Here is a 23,838-nt window from a genome sequence, read left to right as displayed (position 1 = left end):
AAAACTGTACTAAACCTTTCTCCACTGGCAACTCCTCAGTGCAGTGTTCTCCTGGCGGCACGTTCATTCCAACCCTCCTGTGTGCGAGATGAGTAAGCAGCATGCATGCTATGACATGACACAAGGATTGCAGGAAAACCTTTTGAAAGTGACCTTCGTTTCACATGAACATTCAGTTGATTTAAGATAAAACATCCAAATTGCCCCTGCTATCTTTGCTACAGGGTGATTGTTCTTCTGCTGACATCTTGAGATGCCCCTATGTGCTTCTGTTTTCTACAAAACTCCTGAGTTTCACATGGAGCAAGGTGAAACTTCTCTCAAGGGGGGTAATTAAGGAAAACAAAGTAGAACACATGTTGGCATTTGTAAAAGTTGAATACAGTATATTGCGTCTCAGTTTACAAACCTGTTTCAGTGTGTTGGGGGCACCTCTAGGGCACATTGGGTGGGGGGCTATAGGGAGAGGGGAGGATGGCAGGAAATTACCTACCCCCCCCAATTCGGTTGATGGATTTCTTCTGTGCACCCAAAATTTAGGTGGCAATATTTCAGTTTTAAGCGGGATTGATGGCTGTTGTAGTTAGATCTTACGATGTGAGACATAGAATGGAGAAAAAGGAAAATAATGATGAAACCAAACAATATATTTGTTATAAAGAGGTGTATCCAGAGTTCCACTCAGGTGTTTAAATGAAAGACCACAAACGTTTGCTAATTGTGTTGATGTATGTCATTACAAAAAAAAGCATTGTAAACTTTTGGGCCTGATAACTTACCTGTTCCTCTGTAGATGCTGGGATCATAAATGAGCTCCCCTTGCCAGTGCTATGCCTCAGTTGCAATGCAATCCTGTGCATTATTGCTCAGAAATAACTGTTCCCAATGGGGAGCTGCTTCTAGGTAAGAGTGCAGAGGACTCCGGCCTTGAACAGCAAGTTAAAAGGAACAGTAGCATATTGGTAGTCACACTCTCCTAAAAAGACTTATCAGGCGTGTTTTTTTTCCATCTTTCGCTGGCCATCTATGCTTTTTCTTTTCCGACAGGCCTTTGGACAGTGTTGATCCTATTCCTGACTCTGATTACTGTGTGTGTGGCTTTTTATTTAAACTGCATTTTGTGTTTGTGTGTGTGTGTTTGTCTTATAAGCTGTTTCAGAAGGGCTGCAAGGGGTGAGATAAAAAATAATAATAATGTATTGGGTTAGGAAATTTGAGTTAGGAAAATAGGGCTCTTAATTTTTGTTTTGGCAGAGGTCTTGTTAATGTTGTTCATTTCATTCTTCCATGGCTTTGCAGCATTTGTGTGTTTCTTTCACTGTTTTCTGTATTTTCCAGATGAAAATTGCTCACATACTTGCCTTTTAATATCCCATAACAAATGATGCTGCTAAGGAGCAATTGCACTGGAACATTATAATTGATTTCTAAACCTCAATGGATCAATAGAATTGTGCTTTTTGCTACATTCTGTATTAAATTTTGTATTAAATTTTCGACCACAAACTATTATTAGAGGTATTTGTACTGGACTGCTGTTCAGCACAACTAATTTTAAGCTAAATATCTGTAACATCATGTTCCCTTAAATACTTGGGGGGGAGTGAATTAATGTGAAAATTGCCATCCTGGTTAGAATAATTCCTTTCTTAGTTGTGCTGGAACACATATTTTCCCCAATTTAGTAGTAAAGCTTCTCCTTCTTTCACAACACAGTCATGTTGCAGTATAGTGTGGGCAGGGTTAAAGTTAGAGGAGGTTTCGAGTTAAGTCAGACAGATGTCTCAGCTACTTCCTTGATTTTGGGATAGATGGGGTGGGAAAGGTTGGAGGACATTCTTTGCTAAATGGTGTATCCCACGTTAAAAAGAGGCATTTTGACACTTACCGTATTTTTTGCTCTATAAGACTCACTTTTTCCCTCCTTAAAAGTAAGGGGAAATGTGTGTGCGTCTTATGGAGCGAATGCAGGCTGCGCAGCTATCCCAGAAGCCAGAACAGCAAGAGGGATTGCTGCTTTCACTGCGCAGCAATCCCTCTTGCTGTTCTGGCTTCTGAGATTCAGAATTTTTTTTTCTTGTTTTCCTCCTCCAAAAACTAGGTGCGTCTTGTGGTCTGGTGTGTCTTATAGAGTGAAAAATACAGTATTTTTTGGGTTTGAATCTGTTAGGTGTGCAGCCTCACCTCTGTGCTTTTTCACAGTATACTTCTGGGTAAGATGGAAAACTGTATTCGAACTACCAGGACATAGTTAATTAGAACTTACTAATGCTTCATTATTTGTATGATCAATTAAGTCACACCAGAATTGTGGTGGTGCTGGTGGTTCATATTAAAACTGCTTACCATCTTCAGGCAGTGGTTGTTGTTGCAGCTTGGCATGGGGCCACAGGGAGAGCTGGGGTGAGAATCAACTGCATGGCCAGCTGATGTCAGCAATGGTCTTGACGGCTGTGGGGAGCTGGCAAATGGACCAATTGGCACCCTAGTGGGGGCGCAGTGCCCCAGTGGCAGACCTGACAGTCCCAGTCTTCTGTTTGGTCCACCATCAGCCATAAAAGCTGGCTGCGCTGGGTGTGGGGCATTGTCAGTGAAGTTAACTCTCTTTATTCAGAGAAACACAACAGCTCAGGCCCAGTGAGCGCAGCAACTCTTTCCAGTAGATCTTGCCCCAATGAGGCAGTTACGAGAACTGAAGGGTACCCGCTGGTGCCTGCTGTACTCCTCTGCATCCAGCCAGTCCATGACACAGAGTTTATCAATATAGCAATTGCTGTGGCTTAAATATTTAATAAATCTTTCACAATGTCTGTAGAAAGAGGAAATGGATCCAATATTAGTATGCATTTGCTTTAAGCTATTTGATTATTCTGCGATAGTCTGACCATTTACTCTTCTGCAAATGACTGAACTGAGGTGGCAAACATTATAAGGTCAGAATCTGACCTGTGGTTCTTGTTTAGAGTTAAATAAGAGAAGCCAATCAATACCTCAATGGGTCTTGAACCAACTTGCAAACACACTACATCATAACGCAGCATGAATGATAGTCTGGACATATTGAATGATGTGGACATTTCATGTAACTATTACATTAAACATCCACATTATCTGTTGTTGTTGTTTAGTCGTGTCCAGCTCTTCATGACCCCATGGACCAGAGCACGCCAGGCACTCCCGTCTTCCACTGCCTCCCGCAGTTTGGTCAAACTCATGCTGGTAGCTTAGAGAACACTATCCAACCATCTCGTCCTCTGTCGTCCCCTTCTCCTTGCGCCCTCCATCTTTCCCAACAAAAGGGTCTTTTCCAGGTAGTCTTCTCTTCTCATGAGGTGGCCAAAGTATTGGTACCTCAGCTTCAGGAGCTGACCTTCCAGTGAGCACTCAGGGCTGATTTCCTTAAGAATGGATAGTTTGATCTTCTTGCAGTCCATGGGACTCTCAAGAGTCTCCTCCAGCACCATAATTCAAAAGCATCAATTCTTTGGCGATCAGCCTTCTTCTGCATGTATTTAGAAGTGAGCCCTTCTTGTAAGGTTCCCATAGATATCTGACTGGGCATTATGAGAAATAGGATGTTGAACTAAATCAGATCCAACCTCCAGCAGGACTCTTGCTACATCCTTATTTGCACTGATTTGAATGGTTACTTAATTTCAGTAATAATTTATGTTCACAACCTTCAAGTTACCTGTTCATGTCCTTTCAGATTTGCATAATTCTGTTGAAATGTCAACCTGCAGACACATTTTCCGTTTCCATATATAGCTAACATGTTCAATATCATAATTTTCCAAAGTTTCATTACTTGGCAACAGCTTTTCAAAATTACGTATTACATGTTTTTTGTTTTATTTTTATGCTGCAAGCTGCCCTGAGAGCTATGGATGAAGGGTGATATGCAATTTAAAACACACACACACACACACACACACACACAAACACACAATGACTCAGAATTTCTCTAATTTTCTTCTAGTGTTCAAATACCTTCTCCAAGAAAATAGAGACTAGGTTAATGGCACTTGATTTTATTCATAGTTTTATTTTGTCATTTGGTGAACTGACAAAAAAATTTTATGTTAGGAACAAAATCAGATGAGCTTGGGACAATGAAACATACGTTGAATGAGTATGTTATTTTTGCCACAAAAGCCTGACCTCAGCATCTCCCTATCTTTTTTCCTTAAAATAATTATTAAGGTTTATAAAGAAAAATACAAAAATTATTGTCAAACATACTTTCTTTATCCAAACTGAAACATTAAAGGCAAAAAAGAGGGAGAGGAGAAGGAGGAGGAAGGAAGGAAAATGAAGAAAAAGAGAAAAAGGAATAAAAAAAAGATTTAAGAGAGAGAGAAAGAGAAGTTAATAAACTAATGAACTTCAGAAGTTCTTTAGTATTTGATCTCCCTTTGGATCAGCTGATATGAAGGGAGAGTGATTCTGCTCAGCACCGATTTCCTGCTTCGTGTAGCATTTCAAAGGCTCCTGACAACCAACTGGTTGCCGGTTGCTTTCGGAGCTGGACAAAGCAGCTTTGGTCAAGCCCCACCCTTACCTGTCAGGTGTCATGGGGGTGGCCATGGCTTACACATGGTGGACTCATGTGCCAAATGGGGAAGTCTGGTGGGCCAAGATTGGCCCATGAGCCAAAGGAGGATCTCTGATCTAGAGATACAGAAGTTCACCCTGGGAGCTGAAGGTCTCTCACCTTTCCTCAGGGGAACAGTACAGCCCTGTGAAAGGTTGAAGGCAGTCTTGAACACAAAATGAATTTTAACACAACGTAAAAGAACACCACAAACACAGGGAATAATGTCCCTATGGGAAGTGTGATTATGTGGTTAAGGCTTGCCAGGTTCCACAAGGAGGGATTGGGAAGGAGCATGTGGTTAAGCAAATTACATGTGCACTGGCCATTTGCGTTGCTGAGGCTCACCTCTCTCTTAGAATCACTACCATTAAAAGTAGCAAAACATTTCTAAGTGGTTAGCAATGTACTTCCCATACCTTAGCCAGTCTTAGCATGCAGCTAGCCACATTCACAGCTTTATAATTTCTGGGTTGTGTAGTTATGTGAACAAGAAGAAAATGAAAGAGGGAAGTGTTCTCAAAGTTTATTGTAGTTTAAAGGTCCAAGACATTTCACTATTCTTTTCCTTCTTCAGGGGCACTTCTTTTCATTGGATCACTGCAAATATACATACTATTAATGCACACACACACACAAACACAAAATTGAGACTTCCTCCTTCAAGCATGTGGATTCAAGCATGTGAACAGTAACATCTACACAGCAACAATAGAGACATGGCTTCATTTTTTTCATGGGCTGGTAAATGTTAAACACTTTGTTTGCGAGGTACACTAAAAGCTAGTACAAATATACCTAGATCAACTATCAAAAAATGTTTGATAATGTTTGGTGATTTGAGCAAATATAAGGGTGTTGGTTTTTTAAATAGCAAATACTATCTTTGCAATGTTGCACATAATAAATTCATTTGCACCTAACTTTGCTAACTCCCTCCAAGTGAGTAAATATACCTTCAAAAACTCCCCTTGAATTAGTTTTGGAAATTTGCATATTTTTGACTTAAAAATAGAATTTGTAAAATAAATTTCAGTGCTATAAGTGTGACTTTAAATATTCCAAATGTTTTGTTAGTGCATATATCCATTCAAGGTAGTACAGGATACAAAGGTAAATGATACATAAATTAATCAGTGTATGGAAGTAGATACCATGACTAGGTAAAACAGTAAAATATTAAAATGTCCATAATGAGTTTTTATGGTAATTAATTTTATTATTATTTTTTAAAAATTGCTTGGTTTCAATCCTTCTGCTATCTCTTGAGCTCCCTGAAAATCTGCTTTGAATATTGGGGAACCCACAGGCCAAAGGTTCCCTACCACAGTTAATTCTTTCACATCCTTCCAATGAGGTGACACTGAACCTGTTGTTCACTTGAACCGAACAGACATCTGAAGGATTGGGTGCTCGGAATATAATCTAGATCATGGTTAGGCAAACTAAGGCTCAGGGGCCGAATCCGGCCCAATCGCCTTCTAAATCCAGCCCGCAGACGGTCCAGGAATCAGCATGTTTTTGCATGAGTAGAATGTGTGCTTTTATTTAAAATGCATCTCTGGGTTATTTTGTGGGGCCTGCCTGGTGTTTTTACATGAGTAGAATGTGTGCTTTTATTTAAAATGCATCTCTGGGTTATTTGTGGGGCATAGGAATTTGTTCATTTCTCCCCCCCCCCAAAAAAAAATAGTCCGGCCCACCACATGGTCTGAGGGACAGTGGACCGGCCCACACCTGAAAAAGGTTGCCGCCCCCTGGTCTAGATGATGCTGGAAATTCCCATCATCCCTAACCAGTGTGATAAAAAAATCAATAGATGGGAGTTTAGACCAACAATGTCTGGAAAGCCACAGGCCCCCATCACTTCTCTTGAAAGTCAGCTAGCTTCTTCCTAGAGAGGCAACATAACTTGCCGTGTCTCTACCAAGGATGTTCCTAACCTGGGTTAGAGCCTCCCCTACCCCTCTCTAGCAGACAAGGCTCTCCAGCCCCCCACAAGGTCTGAGGGACAGTGGACCGCCCCCCTGCTGAAAAAGTTTGCTGACCCCTGATCTAGATCATGGAACAGTGTCAGATCTGGACACCTGGACCATGAAACCCCTGCTCTGCTTTTACACACCTCAAAAGGAAATGAAGAATCAACCTGATGTGCATCAGAAAATGTTTTCTCAACCTTGGAAGTAAACTTTTCATTTCAGGCAGTCCCGCAGTATCTCCAGGGGTTTCTCCTCGCTCCTTACCTTATTTCCCCCCCTCTTTGCTTCCTCCTAAAGGTATTGCTTGGTTCAGCAGGAAGTGGAACATCACTTTGGGGTAAAGAGATGAATAAATTAAAAATGTGAAGCTGCTGTACAGCTCATTGGTTTCCTGAACAGTAAAATAGTGCAACAGAAGCAATGACTCACAATTGGCCTTACACTGATCAGGAAAAGAATGTGGCACTTTTCCAGTGGACTCAGTCAAAATGCAAACTGTAAACTACTTTGAGAGGTCAGCATAGAATTTTTGATGCCTTTTTGGAGAGGTTTAGCCTTTGTTTTTTGATAACTGTGGCTTTTCCAGAAGCTTTTTCTGTGCAAGATGCTTGAGGTCACAAGCTTGTTTGCAGCAGTTTTAGATGAGAATCAATAAAGCTGCATGTCATGACTTTATCTCCGAGCTCATGAGAGGGGGGTGATGCTGTGGCAGGGATGGAATTGCACGCAGGATAACTTCAAGAGAAACTCTGCAATAAACTATTATACCAGCTGCTTATGCTTTGAAACTGAAGAAAAAGCCTCCCTGCTTCATAACAGTATACTTACAACTTATGGACATTTAACTTGTGTGCATTCAGCTTTATGTGCTTGGCAAACATTAAAAAAAAAAAATTAAAAGGGAGAGGGCATCTGGGGAAAATACTATGGCAATCCCACTCACCATTGCACCCAATGTGTTTTGACTATATGCAAGTTTGGCTTTACACACTATCCCCAGAACATAAGCCCTTCATAAATTGTGGGTCTACTGTACTTTAAGAACACAACCCTCTTTACAGCAGTTTCTTTGCAACATCCATGTGAGGGAAATGAAGTTTGAGCCCAGAGTTCATGCTGTCACTCGTGCTTTTTATACAACTCCCCACATACCCCTGAAGGAGAGAAACTACAAACGGGGTTTCTGGAGAATTGGACCCCAGCATGGGCACCCAGATCATATGTTACTTCCTCAAACATGACTTGGATCATGTATGATCCAAGATAAGAACAACCATAAGGTAGATGAATACCATGAAGCCATGGATTAGTCCTGACTCCACAGTACATGCCCACTGTCCTATGTTTTAAATGTCAAATTTTGACTGGATTGTGTTATGGTTTGGTGAATGAATACCCCTTTATATTCGTACATTGAAAATGGTGTTTTCAGTCATTAGATTTGTCTATAGGTTATAAAATGTAAGTGCTTGTATTTCATACATGTTCATTGTGTACATGCCAGAAGGACATTCTGTTGTGCTCAGACCACTACCAGAGCGCAGTGAGGATTTCTTTCATTTAGAGTACCCTCCCACAAAGTTGGCAGCCTGATCAGTGATTTTCCACATTTTCCTGTTGTTGCCTCCTTCCAGTAATCTTCCACAGCATCCTGGGGCAAGATAATTCTTTCATATATTTGCATCTGATGTGATTGGATCATTCAATCAATCCAGGTGTAGAGATGTAGCAGAGTTGCCTGTCTTCAGAAGAGGCTGCCCATTGAGTCTCACAATGTATTACTGCTCTGAGCTAGTTGCCTTCCAGTCAAGAGACAGGGAGCGGCCAGCAGGAAGGGCTACTGCTGTACATCTGGCCTCCTGGTAGCAGCATTGCTGCTGCTCTTTACTGAATGGGCTGAGATGCCAGGTTGGGTCTGTGAGGGCTCATTGGCAGGAGTACCAGGTTGGCTCTACTGGTGCATCCGTGCAGTTCCCATCTCCACTGCCACCTTGCCCCTGTCCCTCTCAGCAAGCAGCAGAGACACCACTGCTGGGAGGCAAGGTGCTCAGTGCCACCCCTCTCTGCTAACTACTCTGGCAGGAAGCTTATCCAGAGCCAGTGTGGTGCAGTGGTTAAAGTGTCTGAATAGTATCAGGGAGATCAGATCTGTATTAAGCTGTGAAGCTCACTTAGTGACCTTGGGCATTTCACTATTTCTCAGCCTGAACTACCCTACAAGGTTGTTGTGGAGATACAGTTAGGAGGAATGAACCCTGTATGCTGCCTTGAGCTCCCCTGAGAAGAGGCAGATGCCTTGGTTATCTGAAATTTGAAAAACATTTTCATTACCCAGCTACAGTAGAGCTGGTAATATCAGTTTTTTAACCTCTGCTTTAGTAATTTGAAATTAATACTACTCACATTGCATGACTTTCCCCTGTTCATTTTGATGCTGGTTCTCCCAGCAGAATGGCAGTGCTTATCATTCTGCAAGTTTAAGAATTTAATGTTGCCTGATGTACCAACTAATAACTGTAGCACAGCAGTACTTGTGCAGATGCGCTTATTGTTACAGAAAGGCAAAGAGGAAGGAAATGTGTTAACGTTCTGTTATGTTCCCTCATATAGATAGAAAGAACTGTGAATCAGCATTCTGTATTTGCATACACCATATTTCTTGGCTTAGAATCTATGAATGCCTAGGCTAAAGCACTTAAGAATCACTGCCTTATGTTTTAGTTGTAAGAGAAGGTAGAAAGTCATTGCACATAAATGAGAAAAGAGCAGTTCTTGATTATGGTAATCCAATGCTAGCTACGTTAATAGTTGTGTGTTTTAAACTAATCATTCACATCTAATTCACAGGAATAGTCTCACTAACAACACTCTGTGCACTCTCCTGTTAAGTAGATCCATGTCATTCAGAGTATTGAGAAGAGTTACAGGCTTATACCTTGTTCTGAAGGTTGCTCCCATGCTGTGTTTGTCCACGTTATAATTCTTGTATTGCAGAAATGAGTGAGTGTCATGGTTTGAAGGGGAAATAGGATTTTATCTAAAACAGTTCTTCAAGGCAAAATCAGTAAATATTTCAACAGAATATGCAGTTCAGTCACAATAATAAAAATGGTGATTGTGATATACTCCACATAATGTTGCTTAAGCCTTCTCTAACCACAGCTTTGGACAGCTAAGTATATGCTTTAGCTGTATGATTAAAATAAAATGTGTGTTTCTGGGTTATATTGTTGGTCCATCCATCTAAGCCCTGTTTAGATGTTCTGATACCTCATATTAGTGGGCTAGTTCCCTTTTCCCTCAAAAAAACAAACAAACAAAATGCTGTACCATCCACAAATTGGAGCATTAATTTCTGAAGTATGGAATCTTTTCTAAATGTATAGGCTCCTGTTTAGGACCCACCTCTGCTTTGCATTGCAGACATCTGCCTCTAACTTGGAGAGAGTGGTGAGAACAGTGACAGGGAGCTGAGCTAGCAACTTGTTGCCACTCTTCTTCATGTGATTCTAATTGCATAGGATAACTGGAACACTCAAATAGGGCTATAGCCCTACAAACTTTAAACAAAATCTCCAAGAAGTTAAACAAGGGTTAGTTATACAAATGGGACCTGTAACACATGTTGCAGCATGGGATGTTTAAAGTGCCCACTGGCCAGTTGTGTCCTTTCCCAGGATACTCCATTCCATTTTTGTCATCCTGGTTTTTAGTCCCCACCCCACAACAGTCAGCCATCATCCCACACCAACTGAGGATGCTCAGTACTCATTTGGCTACTTTGTTGTTCTTTTCACCCTCTTCTGGCTAAAGAGCTTGGAAGATGAGATCAGTATTACTGTATAGCATGGCACTGTCAGAGTAATATGTGAATCTGTGTCGTCCTGCTTCTGTCCGATTGCACCTTTACCCACATCCTGTAGCAAATTTCCTCCACAGCCTCTTAGGGTTTTCAAATGGAGCAATAAAGAGGCTTGAGTATATCTGCTAGAAAAGAAGTGTGGTTAGATCTCCTCATGTTCTGTTTTGTTCCCCTCTTGGAAAAAGATAATATTTCTAATATTCTCACTTTGCTTGCAACCCATATGTATCCTGCAGCAATGACTTTAGACGTACTCAGGAAACTATAACTTGAATGCAGAAGGGTGCAACTCTCACTCAGAGACTTTGTACTGATAACTATGTGGAATTAATTTTTTTTTGGGGGGGACACCTATGACCCTTTAGATATTGTTGGAGTCTGATTCTTGTCAGTCCCAGCCAGCATGGCCTAGTAGTCAGTTGTGCTGGGAGTTGCCCAACAACAGCTGGAAGGCCACAAATTTCCCATGCCTGGTGTAGAACAGTTTACTAAAACTTCTTAACAGCCATTTGCTTCATTACTAGCAGTGAGGTTGATACCTGGACTTTAGGATTTTCCTGGATCGGTGGGCCTAGGCTGCTTCTTTATTGACTTGAGGATACAGTGTGGTAGGGCATTCCCGCGTTACGAGGTGTCATACCTGTAAGGAGCCCGGCAGAAAAATTCTGTGCAATTTTTGGGTAAAATAATCCTCCTGGGCAACTGCAGTCTCACCATCGGACCTGATAAAAGCAGCTTGGCCTACTCATCTTCCTTTAAAAAAAAAAAGGTTTGAGATATGCAAATCAGCAGGTGAAGGTTTTTAAGGCATGGAACGAAACATTTCCACCTGCTAACTGCTGCAGACCTGGCTAGTGGTTAAAGGGCAGCTACAGGACCTGTTTCTAAGGTTGTCAGCTCAAATTGGGAATAAGCTGTATCACTGAAGCTACTATCTCATTATGGTACTATCAGTCTTCTAACAGCAGAATCTACCATGTGATTGTGTGAGGTCAGTGTCTGCCACTTTGGGTTTTTTTTACATGATACAGAATTGATATGGTTTGAGTGCAGAAGCAGACTGTTTGATAAACAGATATTATGAGTGATGGCCCTGCTAGCCAGCCAAATCCTGCTATTAAGCAAAATTTCCTCATTCTCTTCGAGATAAAAAATGGTAAAACGTTTGGAGCATGAAGCGGTGATGTTCAATAATCCATTCATTGTTTTAGTCATAGTCACCTGTCATAGTAGAAAGGCAACTCTGAATGTATGCATTTTGAATATAGTGGTCTCAGCGAGTTGCCTTTGGTACTATGATCCTGAAAATACTCAGAACAGAGGTTTCAGTAGTCTATAGCCAGGCTTCAGTAGAGCAAAAAAACCCCAAACCACTGCAGTTTCCAGCATATATGTTACATCTTGTCTAATTAGTTTGTAAAAATGCCAAAGCAAATAGTGGAAAGAAAGCGTCAGGGTGAGAGTAGTTTGACTGCTGAAAATGTGTTGGGCAGGGCCAGAGTTAAAAAATGCCATCTTTATTATGAAGTGAAAGTTAACCATTGGGGTTCTTTTATATTTTGTTTCCAGGTCATTAGCTCACAATTATAAATATGCCCAAAGTGTTCTTTTATATCCCTGAGAGCAAAATATGTCCTTAACACTGAAGGTTATCAGGTGTTTGACAGCAGCATCCAAATGTCAGGATGTGGAATTGGTTAAAAAAGAAGAAGAAAAAGTCTGAACTCAAGTTAAAAGAAGCGGCCTGTGTCTGTTTAGCATCACTCTGGTCCTGTAGTTGGCGGGTGGGGGGGGGGGAGGGGGAGGAGAGGAAATATCTGGCTGATCTTTGTGTCTCTTCTGGCTGTTAATGACATCCTTCTCTCCAGTGTGTTTATCCAGTTCACGTCTGCCTCCCCCCACCCATTGCTCTGTATATGTTTGCACCTCCACCGCCTAGTGTTCTCTTTGTGTCTGGCCTAATAGTCCTTTCATCTCTAGTTGTTTCCTTCCCTTTTATTTCCCATATCCATACTCTTCCTCATTTTGATCTGAACAGCTCAGGACCACAATACCTGAAGGACCACCTCTTCCCATATGAACCTACCCAGACCCTGAGATCATGCTCTGAGGCCTTCTTCATGTGCCTCCTCCTTGAGAGGTCAGGAGGGTGGCAACATGAGAATGGGCCTTCTCTGCTAGGCACCCTGTCTGTGAAATGCTCTCCCCAGGGAAGTTCGCCTGGTGCCTTCACTATACACCTTTAGGCGCCAGGCAAAACATTCATTTTTAACCAGGTCTTTGCCTGACTTGATCTACATCCTATACCCTTTTTAAAATGCTGGCTCTTTTTGGGGTGGGGGGAGAGGAGGTTATTGGGTTGTTGTTTTGATTTTTATGTACCGTATTTTTCGTCCTATAGGGCGCACCGGCCCATAGGACGCACCTCGTTTTTTGGGGGGGAAATGAATAAAAAAAATTTATTTCCCCCCCTCAGCTGCGGCTGCCGCCCCAAGCCTCGCGCGCTCGGCGGGACCTCCCGTCGGGCGCGCAAGGCTTGCGGACACGCCCCCGAAGCACGGGGAGTCCTCCGGAGGGCTCCCCGTGCTTCGGGCGGGAGGCTGCCGCCCCAAGCCTCGCGCGCTCGGCGGGACCTCCCGTCGGGCGCGCGAGGCTTGCGGACACGCCCCCGAAGCACGGGGAGTCCTCCGGAGGGCTCCCCGTGCTTCGGGCGGGAGGCTGCCGCCCCAAGCCTCGCGCGCTCGGCGGGACCTCCCGTCGGGCGCGCGAGGCTTGCGGACACGCCCCCGAAGCACGGGGAGTCCTCCGGAGGGCTCCCCGTGCTTCGGGCGGGAGGCTGCCGCCCCAAGCCTCGCGCGCTCGGCGGGACCTCCCGTCGGGCGTGCGAGGCTTGCGGACACGCCCCCGAAGCACGGGGAGTCCTCCGGAGGGCTCCCCGTGCTTCGGGCGGGAGGCTGCCGCCCCAAGCCTCGCGCGCTCGGCGGGACCTCCCGTCGGGCGCGCGAGGCTTGCGGACACGCCCCCGAAGCACGGGGAGTCCTCCGGAGGGCTCCCCGTGCTTCGGGCGGGAGGCTGCCGCCCCAAGCCTCGCGCGCTCGGCGGGACCTCCCGTCGGGCGCGCGAGGCTTGCGGACACGCCCCCGAAGCACGGGGAGTCCTCCGGAGGGCTCCCCGTGCTTCGGGCGGGAGGCTGCCGCCCCAAGCCTCGCGCGCTCGGCGGGACCTCCCGTCGGGCGCGCGAGGCTTGCGGACACGCCCCCGAAGCACGGGGAGTCCTCCGGAGGGCTCCCCGTGCTTCGGGCGGGAGGCTGCCGCCCCAAGCCTCGCGCGCTCGGCGGGACCTCCCGTCGGGCGTGCGAGGCTTGCGGACACGCGCCTGAAGCACGGGGAGTCCTCCGGAGGGCTCCCCGTGCTTCGGGCGGGAGGCTGCCGCCCCAAGCCTCGCGCGCTCGGCGGGACCTCCCGTCGGGCGCGCGAGGCTTGCGGACACGCGCCCGAAGCACGGGGAGTCCTCCGGAGGGCTCCCCGTGCTTCGGGCGGGAGGCTGCCGCCCCAAGCCTCGCGCGCTTGGCGGGACCTCCCGTCGGGCGCGCGAGGCTTGCGGACACGCCCCGAAGCACGGGGAGTCCTCCGGAGGGTTCCCCGTGCTTCGGGCGGCAGGCTGCTGCCCGCAAGCCTTGTGAGCCTGTGGGAACTCCCACAGGGCTTGCAAGGCTTGCGGATAGCTTCCTGAAGCCTGGGGAGCGAGAGGGGTCGGTGCGCACCGATGCCTCTCGCTCTCCCGGCTTCAGCGAAAGCCTGCATTCGCCCCATAGGACGCACACACATTTCCCCTTCATTTTTGGAGGGGAAAAAGTGCGTCCTATGGGGCGAAAAATACGGTATTTGATATTTTATGTGAACTGCCCTGAGACCTTCAGGTATAGGGCAGTATAGAAATTAAATACATACATACATACTTTTGCTCCTCTCTCTTGTATCTGCCCAAATGCATTATCATGTTCCTCATTTACCCCATTATCCCAGACTATTTATTTTTCCTTTCCATGTTTTTCTACCCCTCATTTCCTTGACTTTGTTCAACTGAAGCTTAACCCAGATAAGGCTGAGGAAGTGTTAGTTGGTACCGGATAGATGGGATTAATCTGCCCTGGATGGGATTATGATTCCTCTGAAAGAGCAGGTATGTACGTAGCTTGAGAAAACGTCTGGATCCACTGCTATCACGTGAGGTTCACGTGGTTTCAGTGGGACTGAGTGTCTTCTGTCAGCTTTGACTGGTGCCCCAGCTGGACAGGGATAGCCTAGCTTCCATTGCTAAGGCTCTGGTAACCTCTAGGTTGGATTACTGCATTGTATGTGGGGCTTTAAAGATGGTTAAGAAACAGCAGCTTGTGCAGAATTCAGCAGCCAGAATGTTGACCAAGGCAAGACGGTCCACAGATATAACACCAATTATGGTATGACTGCACTGGCTACAAATTATGTTTCTGGCCTCAGTTTAAAGCGCCAGTTTTGACCTGAAATTCCTTAAGTTGCTCGGGACCCCAGTATCTCAAGGACTGCCTCTTCCCATGTGAATGAACCCAGATCCTTAAATTGTCGTCTGAGATGTTTTCTTTGTGTCCCTTCCACAGCAGGGCAGGAAGATGGCCACATGAGAACAGACCTTTTCAGTGTTGGCTCCCCACTTGTGGAATGCTCTCCCTGGTGCCATCCTTATTTCTTAGGCGCCAGGCAAAAGCTTTCCTTTTTACTTAATTTGAAGGGTTTCATACATTTGTTGCCTCTTTTAGTGTGGTGGGATATGTATGACCTGTCATCTGCATAGATGTGCTTTTTAGGCATTTACTGGTTGTGTGGGTGTTATAACTGGTTTTAATGTTTATACTATTTTTGTAAGCCGCTTTGCATCACTTTTGTGAGGAAAAGCAACTAAAAAATTAATGATAACGTCCCTGTGACTCTTGTGCAAAGAAAAACACAGTGCTTTTGCAGTTAAATAAATGTTAATACATGCTGGTTTTAAAACTGTCAACTGCCATTGGCATGCAAAATCTAGGCTTGATGGATAGAAAGTTGGAATGTTAGCACAGAGGTTGTGCTGAGGCAAAGCCTGCAGCAACAAATCCACAAATACCATAGCCAACTGTCACCATGTCTACTCACATTCATTTGGTTTAAAATCTTTGGTCAAGCAGTAAGCTGTGTTTGTCTGCAGCTGTCCCATACGTACAGGGATCAAACTGGCTGCCTTGGTATTTTCAGCACCATGTTCTAACCAATGGAGCTATCCAGGCAATATTATTAGTTATAGTGTGGCATGCTGCTGCCTCTTTTGTATTCTATGCAGTTTTGTTGTATTAAGCGATACAATCTTCTATTCGCACAACTTTCATTTCAAACATGACTCCAGTTTGCAGTTTTGATTCTTACAATTGAGACTACAAGTGAGCCATTAAGTGCACTATTTATTTCTTAAATCGACTGACTCTTCCTCCATCACATGGTTAAAACACAAGTTTGTCCATCATGTGATCCCAGTTGCTTCTCTTAAAATAGATCACAATAGTTCATCTGGCATGTGAGTAGCTTCATCTGTGAAAATTGGGCTATTAAAAGACATGCTTAAATGATCTGGGAGTTAAAATAAACTGTTTAGACTGTGTCTAATAGCAGAATCTTTGTCATGAGCGCTAGTAGGATATCTTGGACACATTCCAAGTTCCAGGATTTGATCTGTAGGAGTCTTCCAGATGTACATATTTTGCTCTTGGAGTAAGACTTTATTCAAAGTTCATTAGCTATTCTCTCAACAAATATTGTCTAGTAGATATGCATAAAGCTTTGTGCTAATCCATATGCATGTGATTAGCTGGATTTTAAAAACAACAACAAATAAAGCAGTATTCCACTTAGATGTTGCAAGATCTAAACTGTCTTTTGGAGGGCCAGATCATATTTCTCAGAATTGCTCTATCTTTCTTCCAGTGGAGTAGTGTGTCTGAATTAGCCCACTTGTGTAACTTTCCAAGATAAGGATGGCTCTCATGATGGACTTTAGTTTTGTCTCTGCAGATATTGTGCCCACAGCTGCTGTGTTGGGAAACAGGGGCTAAAGCTTTTGTGGATTTAGGAAAACCAATTGAGGGAGCATAATAGAAGTTTATAAAATAATGTTGTGATGTGGAAAAGATGAATAGAAAGAATCCCCTCACCCCCCCCCCAAAAAAAATCCTGAATTGTTTGGCACTAGATTCAGGACAGACAAGGTGTTTCTTTATACAGTGCAGCTTTTTGTGGTGTTGCAGATGGGTCATGTGTCCTATGGGGAGTATGTCAGCCCAGGCATGGAAATCTGACACTTAAGACAAAGAACCACAATCCTATATTCCACTCAAAACAAACAAATTGTCCTTACCAACCAAAGTGCACATTTAGTGTTCAAATATGTACATTTAAGGTGCAATCCAAGACCCCACTAACTACCTTTTTTGCTTTTTGGAGCAACAGGGCCACTGCTACATCTGCAGCCCTGCTGCTCATAGTGGTAGAAGTGGAGAGGGCAGGATGATAGAGCCTAATGGTGGCAGCGCTATGCCCACACCAGCTCCATGCTGGAGCACCAGCCAGCCAGATGCCATCATGTAACAGCAGTGAGACCGGCTCAGGATATACTCAATCCAGGATTGGCTCAGCCATTCCACAGCCCTCAGAATATCCCATTTCAGGCTCCCACCAGCATGTTTGGTAGGCAGAAGGGAGAGTCTGGCTTCTGGCACATATAAGCCTCTGCTCAATCAGTCCCCCAGCCCAATTTAAGGGAAGCTTTCATTGCTCAGCCTCTTCTCATCTCATGATAAACTGCTTTGCCCAGTAGCTACCACCCTTCTTGAAAATTCTGGGTATTTTGCCTAGAAATAAATAATCTTTCTCTGTGTTCTTCAGGTGTACTTCATCTTTTTTTTAGGATTTATTTTTTTTAGGGTCTGTAATTAGCTTTACCTTTAACTAGCTTCCCATTGGTTTCAGGATTCCTTTAGGTGATTATATTTCAAGTAAGCAATATAGGGTACCATTCACTGAAATAGTAATACCAACATCAGTACTTAGTACATCAGTTTTAGTTCTTTTAATTGTTACACAAGGAAATTAATCAGCATTTTAATACAGGAAATATATGTAGTGGGAAACTTTAGTTATTTCCTCCTCACACAGTGCTTTAAAATGCTTTCACATTCAATGGATTGCATCAGATGGTCTGAAGATACTAACATCTACTCCTTTTCTTCCAGTGGCAACAGATGTCTTCAATTCCAAAGGTTTGGCCATCCAGGCCCAGAAGAAAATCCTTGGCAAAATGGCATCTAAATCCATAGCAAATGCTTTGATAGATGACACTAGCAGTGATGTGTTGGATGAACTTTACAGAGTGACAAGGCAATACACACAAAGCAAAAAGGAAGCGGAGAAGATCATTAAAAATCTCATTAAGACTGTAATCAAGTTAGCAATCCTCTACCGGAATAACCAGTTTAATGAAGAAGAGATCATCCTTATGGAGAAATTCAAGAAGAAAGTTCACCAGTTGGCCAAAACTGTGGTGAGCTTCCATCAAGTGGATTATACCTTTGACAGAAAGTTTTTGTCAAAACTCTTGAATGAATGCAGAGACCTGCTTCATGAAATCATTCAGCGTCACCTAACTGCGAAATCTCATGGACGAGTCAACCACGTGTTTGATCACTTCTCAGATTGTGAATTTTTGGCTGCCTTGTACAATCCATTTGGATCTTACAAGTCTCACCTTCAGAGACTCTGTGATGGTGTCAACAAAATGTTAGATGAAGGGAATATATAAGTTACTGCATCGGTGGTGTATATTCATAGGCTGAGGACTACTGATGGTCTGGATTCAATGAAGGAGGGCTAGAAAAACTGTGTGTGGTAATGGCAAAATTGAGTACCAAAACAAATACTAAATATTTAGAAATTTCTTCATCAAATTGACCCATTTATTTGGAGTCATCTATTGCTATTCTTTCTTTTTTGCAGTACTTTGCTTTAAAACGTGGAGCAATAAAGCCATGAAACGGGATTACTCGTGAAACAAAGCTTTTGTAAAATAGACAGGAAAAGTGTACAGCAAGATAATCAGAATCAAAATGCATATTTCTACATGTAGAAGAGTATTTATAATCCTACAAAGGATCAATATTTTTTTATATACACAAATCATGACTATGGCACATATATGATAACTGGAGTTAGATTTAATAGAACCTATGCTACTTAATCTAGATCCATATATGCTATACATAAATGCTTAGGTCACATGGTCTTAGTTATACTGTTAAAATAGTTCTGCTTCGTAGGGCTGGTTCTCATATAAGACAGTAAGAGACCACACAATTGCCTTTGAAATGTGCAGGGCTGCCGCCAGATGCATCTGGAAATACTTCATTGGCATAAACTGACATCTGTACATGGCAGTCCCTGTTCCCATAACGATAGTAGTAGTTCATCAAGCTGTTGTCCTGTGGTTATTGCATCTGCATATGCTTCACATGTATTGGCATGGTTTCACATAACATACTTCCACGGAAGACCAGTACATCCCACCTCTAAACCTTGTGGCATGTACTCTCGAGGGAATTCACAAAGGCTGTTTCCATATGACCCTACCCTTAATCATATCATTTAAGGCTTTGGATTGTTAATCTATAGTACCATAATTTTTTGAGCTTTATCAGCTGAATGGTCTGGATTTGATTGATGTATTGCTATTCTTAGTTGGCTACAGTAATAAAGTGTGGCCAGGAAAACTATACATTAGTAGTGTGTGGTTAAATGAAGCACCCATATACATTTTGCCATTCTGCTAACAATACCCTCACACAAACCAAAAATTAGCTTAATCCAAAATTACTGTCATCGCTAAGGGGCTTGCTTTTAAATAGAAATTGTCCTAAATATTCCAATCCCACAGTGGGCACATGGAGTTCAGTTTGCATATGCCTTTTCTTATTTCTGTAGAAGAATGTACTTCCAGATGAAGTTCCTCAATAAAATGAGGCACCCTGCATGCACAAGTCAACATTTTGTGTATGTGAGCACATGAGAATCTATAGCGTGGGGTGACAAAATACAGTAACTATTATATATATATATATGGGTGGTATTGTGAATCTGCAAACCATAAGTACCAGCACCAAATTCTGAACGATATTGTGTACATTGCCTCTGAAACAGAAGTCACTGTGTAGAACCTAGAATAAATGTATAGCAAATATGGTGAAATGCATCTTATAATTGCAGCAGCTTGTACAAGATTTCTTTAAAATACAACACTGAGGTGAAAATAGGACTATCCAAAGGAATTTGCTGAAAGTGTAATGTTTTTTGTATGTCACACAAGTCTTTGCTGATTGCCAAGTTTTAAAAAGAATTGTTACTAAAAGAATATATTCATTATAAAGGCTGTGCCTGATTTTCTATGGCATAACGAATCAAAAAATGGATATGCACTACTTAATTAAATCCAAGCCATGTTTTGTTCCTTCTTGACAAGTCTCTAATAATTTTTTTGTACATGCCATTTCTATTATGGGTAGTTGCTTTCCCTAAGGTATTGCAAAATATATGTTTTATTGCTGCAGGAAGAAACTTGATTTCCCTTAAGTTTTACCACTCATTAGCAGAGTTTGAGATCATTCTATTAAGACTTATTTAGCTGCCCTTAACACCACTACATTTGGATTGAGATGGGTATAATTCAAAGCATGGAGAATGCCTAAGAAAAAATATACACTGGTACCTCTGGATGCAAATGGGATCCATTCCGGAGCCCTGTTCGCATCCTGAAGTGAACGCAACCCGCGTCTGCGCATGCGCAGCTCGCAATTTGCCACTTCCGTGCATGCGCGTGACATCATTTTGAGCGTCTGCGGATGCAGCGAAACCCAGAAGTAACACGTTCTGTTACTTCCGGGTCCCCGCGGAGCACAACCCAAAAACGCTCAACCTGAAGTGTATTCGACCCGAGGTATGACTGTACTAGAAATTTGAGTGCTATCAAACCCTGGATAATGTATAATACTTCTGTTATATAGGTGGCACATAATATTCTAAGGCTGCAATCCTGTACATACCTTAACTGGGGGTGACCCATTGAACTCAGTGGGACTTATTTTTGAGCAAACATGTTTCTGAATGTGTTATAATTGCATTTTATCTGGCAAAATGTCATATTGGAATATCAGAAGTGGTACAGAGTGGCTATACAAAGCATCATCTAGTGGAAAAAGAAATCTATGGAATAAATTACTGAACATTTCTACATTTGTCTACCTATTGCTCTTGATTCTTTATTTATGTACACCAATTATTTCTAAGGCTGTTTTCTCCCCTTCTTGCAAGAAGATAATGAATCAGTGTCCTATAACATTCATCACTTTTTAATTTTTTAAAATACTGTAATCATTACATGATAGGCAAAAGGGGTGTACACACACAAAGAAAGATGGAAGCATAAGTGTTTTCTCCCATAGCAGAAAAACTGCCCACCACACTGGCTTTTATCATCCCTCATTAATAAAAGCAGCAGCCTCAGGAAGTGTATGTTGAACATAGGACAACTAGCTAATGGACATGAATTAACAGCAAACTGTATGGCAGTTGGTACCTCTGTTTCAGCTGATGTGAAATAAATCTCATAGGCCAATAAAATGGTGGCCAAAGCAATCAAAAGTGCAAAAAAAGGGAGATGACAGTTGCTGCAGAGCTCCTCAAAGAGGTAACAAAATAAAACTCATCTGTAAAGTGGCAGGCTGCCTTCAAAAATTGCTGCATTAAAGCATAAAATTAATAATTAAAATGCACTACTATGGTACCATTGGATATGGGGATGAAAAAGTGTTTTAAATATGCACTCATGGAATTTTCTATTAAAACTGAATGGTCAGGGAACTTGTGGGTTCTATAGGAATGTGAGGGTGAAGAACGGGGACAGTATAGGATTCCAGACTGGAGGGTTGGACTCCTGAACTAGCTAACTACCTGCATTGGATATAGCCGGCACTCATCACAGTTTAGCCCCCAAACCAAGGGCAAACTCATTCTCCAGAGACACAAATAAAACTCTTGAAAATTTTTCAGTGAAAGGCAAACTGATGAAAGCTATCGGGACTAATAGTGAAAATAAATTAAGGGAATGCATAATTAAGAGATAACCATGGATGATTGCCAGGGAAGCTAAAGGAAGTCCAAAAGAGATGTTTTGTTACAATTTGGTTAAAGATGTATAAATGTATTGGAAAATTAATAAAAAATTATATATTAAAAAAAAAATAGTGAAAATAAATTTGAAAGGAAACCATTGGTAAAGCTTCAACATCTGAATGATGAAACAGATGCTGAATGGCTCTTAGTTCAACACAAGAAGGTTCCAAGTGACGAAAATACTGTACGCTATTGCTGAGCTTCCAGTTCTGTCTGGTTCACATTGATAGAATGCCTCACTTTGCTACCACCAAAAAACCACTCACAAATCCTGATACTGCTGAATATAAACCTTTATAGAAATAAAGGTGAGCTAGAGGAAGCAGTGGCTGGAAAATGGAAGACAATACCATCTAAGGAAGTGGCTATCGAGCAAGATGTAGATGTTCCAAGATCAATGCGCCAGTGAGATCTGGTTCAGTTTCCACCTAAAAAACATTACTGTTAAAAACCACAGGGACTATGATATCTTGTCAATAGAAAAAGCATTGCTTGATTTATGATTCTTACCAGGTCATTACATAGATGGCCATCTTGAGCAATAACATAAATAACATAGTATGTAAAATGGAGATGGGAAGAAGGGAAAAAGTGAGGGATAAATAAGGGAAATGTGGAAATGAAAACAGGAGTTACTGGAAGAGGGGAGGGAAAAGAAATACACCAACACTTGCTAGGCACAAAACACTCATGGCAAATTTTAAAATGGAGTATCCCTTATTGCTAAGTACTATTGACTGGAATAAGCTCAAAATGGAGGAGAAGCCAGTATCATTTTCTGTTAGTGTCAGCAAGAACACAGTAATTTTTTTCCGTTTCTTCTGTTTGCTTTTTTCATCACTAGTATAGATTTGGTGTTCCCTCACAAGATCTGAATAGAAACCATGTATTGATTACTGCATTATCTTTTGCCACAGGGAAAAAAATTGTCCTTCAAATTCTACATTCAAAGTAAGTTATTTTTCCCTGTGTTGTCCCCACATGAGCACTTTAATACTTTTATCTTTAGGTCTTCTGAATTTCAATTGAAAAACTGAGAATAACAACTGAACTCATTAGAATAAAGAATAATTTTTAGCCATATGTTCAGCAGCCTGATTCCACTTCATTTCACATTTGTACTCAACTACTTCCATCAGTTACATATTAAACAATGAGGCTTTCCTACAGGTCAGACCCAATGGATCCAACTAGTAGAGAACTAAACTGTCAATATTTATCTGAGCAACTGTCAATATTTATCTGGAATTGTCATATTCTGTCTGAATATGCAAACTCCATCCCTGAATAGCAACTACAAATACAGCTCAGTGACTTCATCCAATGTTCTCTCCTCTCACCAATAATTATGGTGGTAGTTTTAACATACTGGATAAATTCTACAGATTAATTCGCTCAATGACCAAATGATCCACATTTGTCCCCCTATGGCTGTAAATTTCTACCATTTTAAGTTAAGCTGAGCTGCAGTCCTGAAAGTAAGCCCCATTGAATTTGATGGAGCATACATCTGAGTAGACATACATAGAAGTAGATTGCTAAGAGTTCTCTATAATTCAGACTACTGCATTGTATCTCTAATAGTAGCAAGCCACATACAGCACTTGTTGTAACAATTGTTTGTTACATTATTTGTGGCCAACCTAACTAGTGAAACCAGGATATTAGCACAATGAGACACTGGTGCCTTGGGCACAACCTAACTAGTGGAACCAGTAGCTTGCCAGACCTGGTGCCTTAGGCACAACTAGTTCAAGAAATGCATGCATTACAAATGCAAAGCTTGGTTCTTGCAAGAAAACAAGGGAGCAGACCTCTCCTATGAAAGTGGAAAGTTAAGTGCTTCTCAAATGTTTACCTTTGCCAATTTGTTCTTTAGAACTTCCCACTGTGTGTTGCACAATATGCAGTTGCTTGCCATCAAATCCAGGAAGCAGCTTTTCAGATACCACTGCCGACAGATGATCAACTGCATGTATCTGAAAAGAGGTTGACTTCACTGCTTTTGAAGCAAAGAAGCAAAGGAAATAACATGTTTATAGTTAATCTATAGGGACACTGCTGAATTAGTGATACACCACAGTTGCTACAAACACTACTTCCAGTGCAGGCATTTCTGAAAA

The 23,838-nt window shown here is 42.4% G+C and overlaps 1 protein-coding gene across 4 annotated transcripts in view; it reads left to right on the top strand.

Moving 5' to 3' along the window:
* Positions 1–20,774, top strand: part of TNFAIP8 (TNF alpha induced protein 8) — a 43,566-nt gene extending 22,792 nt beyond the window's left edge. For 3 of the 4 annotated variants that reach the window (XM_083404406.1, XM_083404407.1, XM_083404405.1), the window contains exon 2: positions 17,731–20,774. In XM_083404406.1, coding sequence (XP_083260532.1) covers positions 17,731–18,296 — 566 coding nt within the window. In that variant the 3' untranslated portion in view covers positions 18,297–20,774. Of the gene's footprint in view, positions 1–14,524; positions 14,619–17,730 lie in introns of all 4 variants that reach the window. The other variant, XM_083404404.1, reaches the window with a different exon arrangement.
* The last annotated feature ends 3,064 nt before the right edge of the window (positions 20,775–23,838 follow it).

The sequence above is a fragment of the Podarcis tiliguerta genome (assembly GCF_965153285.1).
Source record: "Podarcis tiliguerta genome assembly, chromosome: 11".
Lineage (NCBI taxonomy): Eukaryota > Metazoa > Chordata > Lepidosauria > Squamata > Lacertidae > Podarcis > Podarcis tiliguerta.
This window is presented reverse-complemented; position numbering and strand designations above follow the sequence as displayed.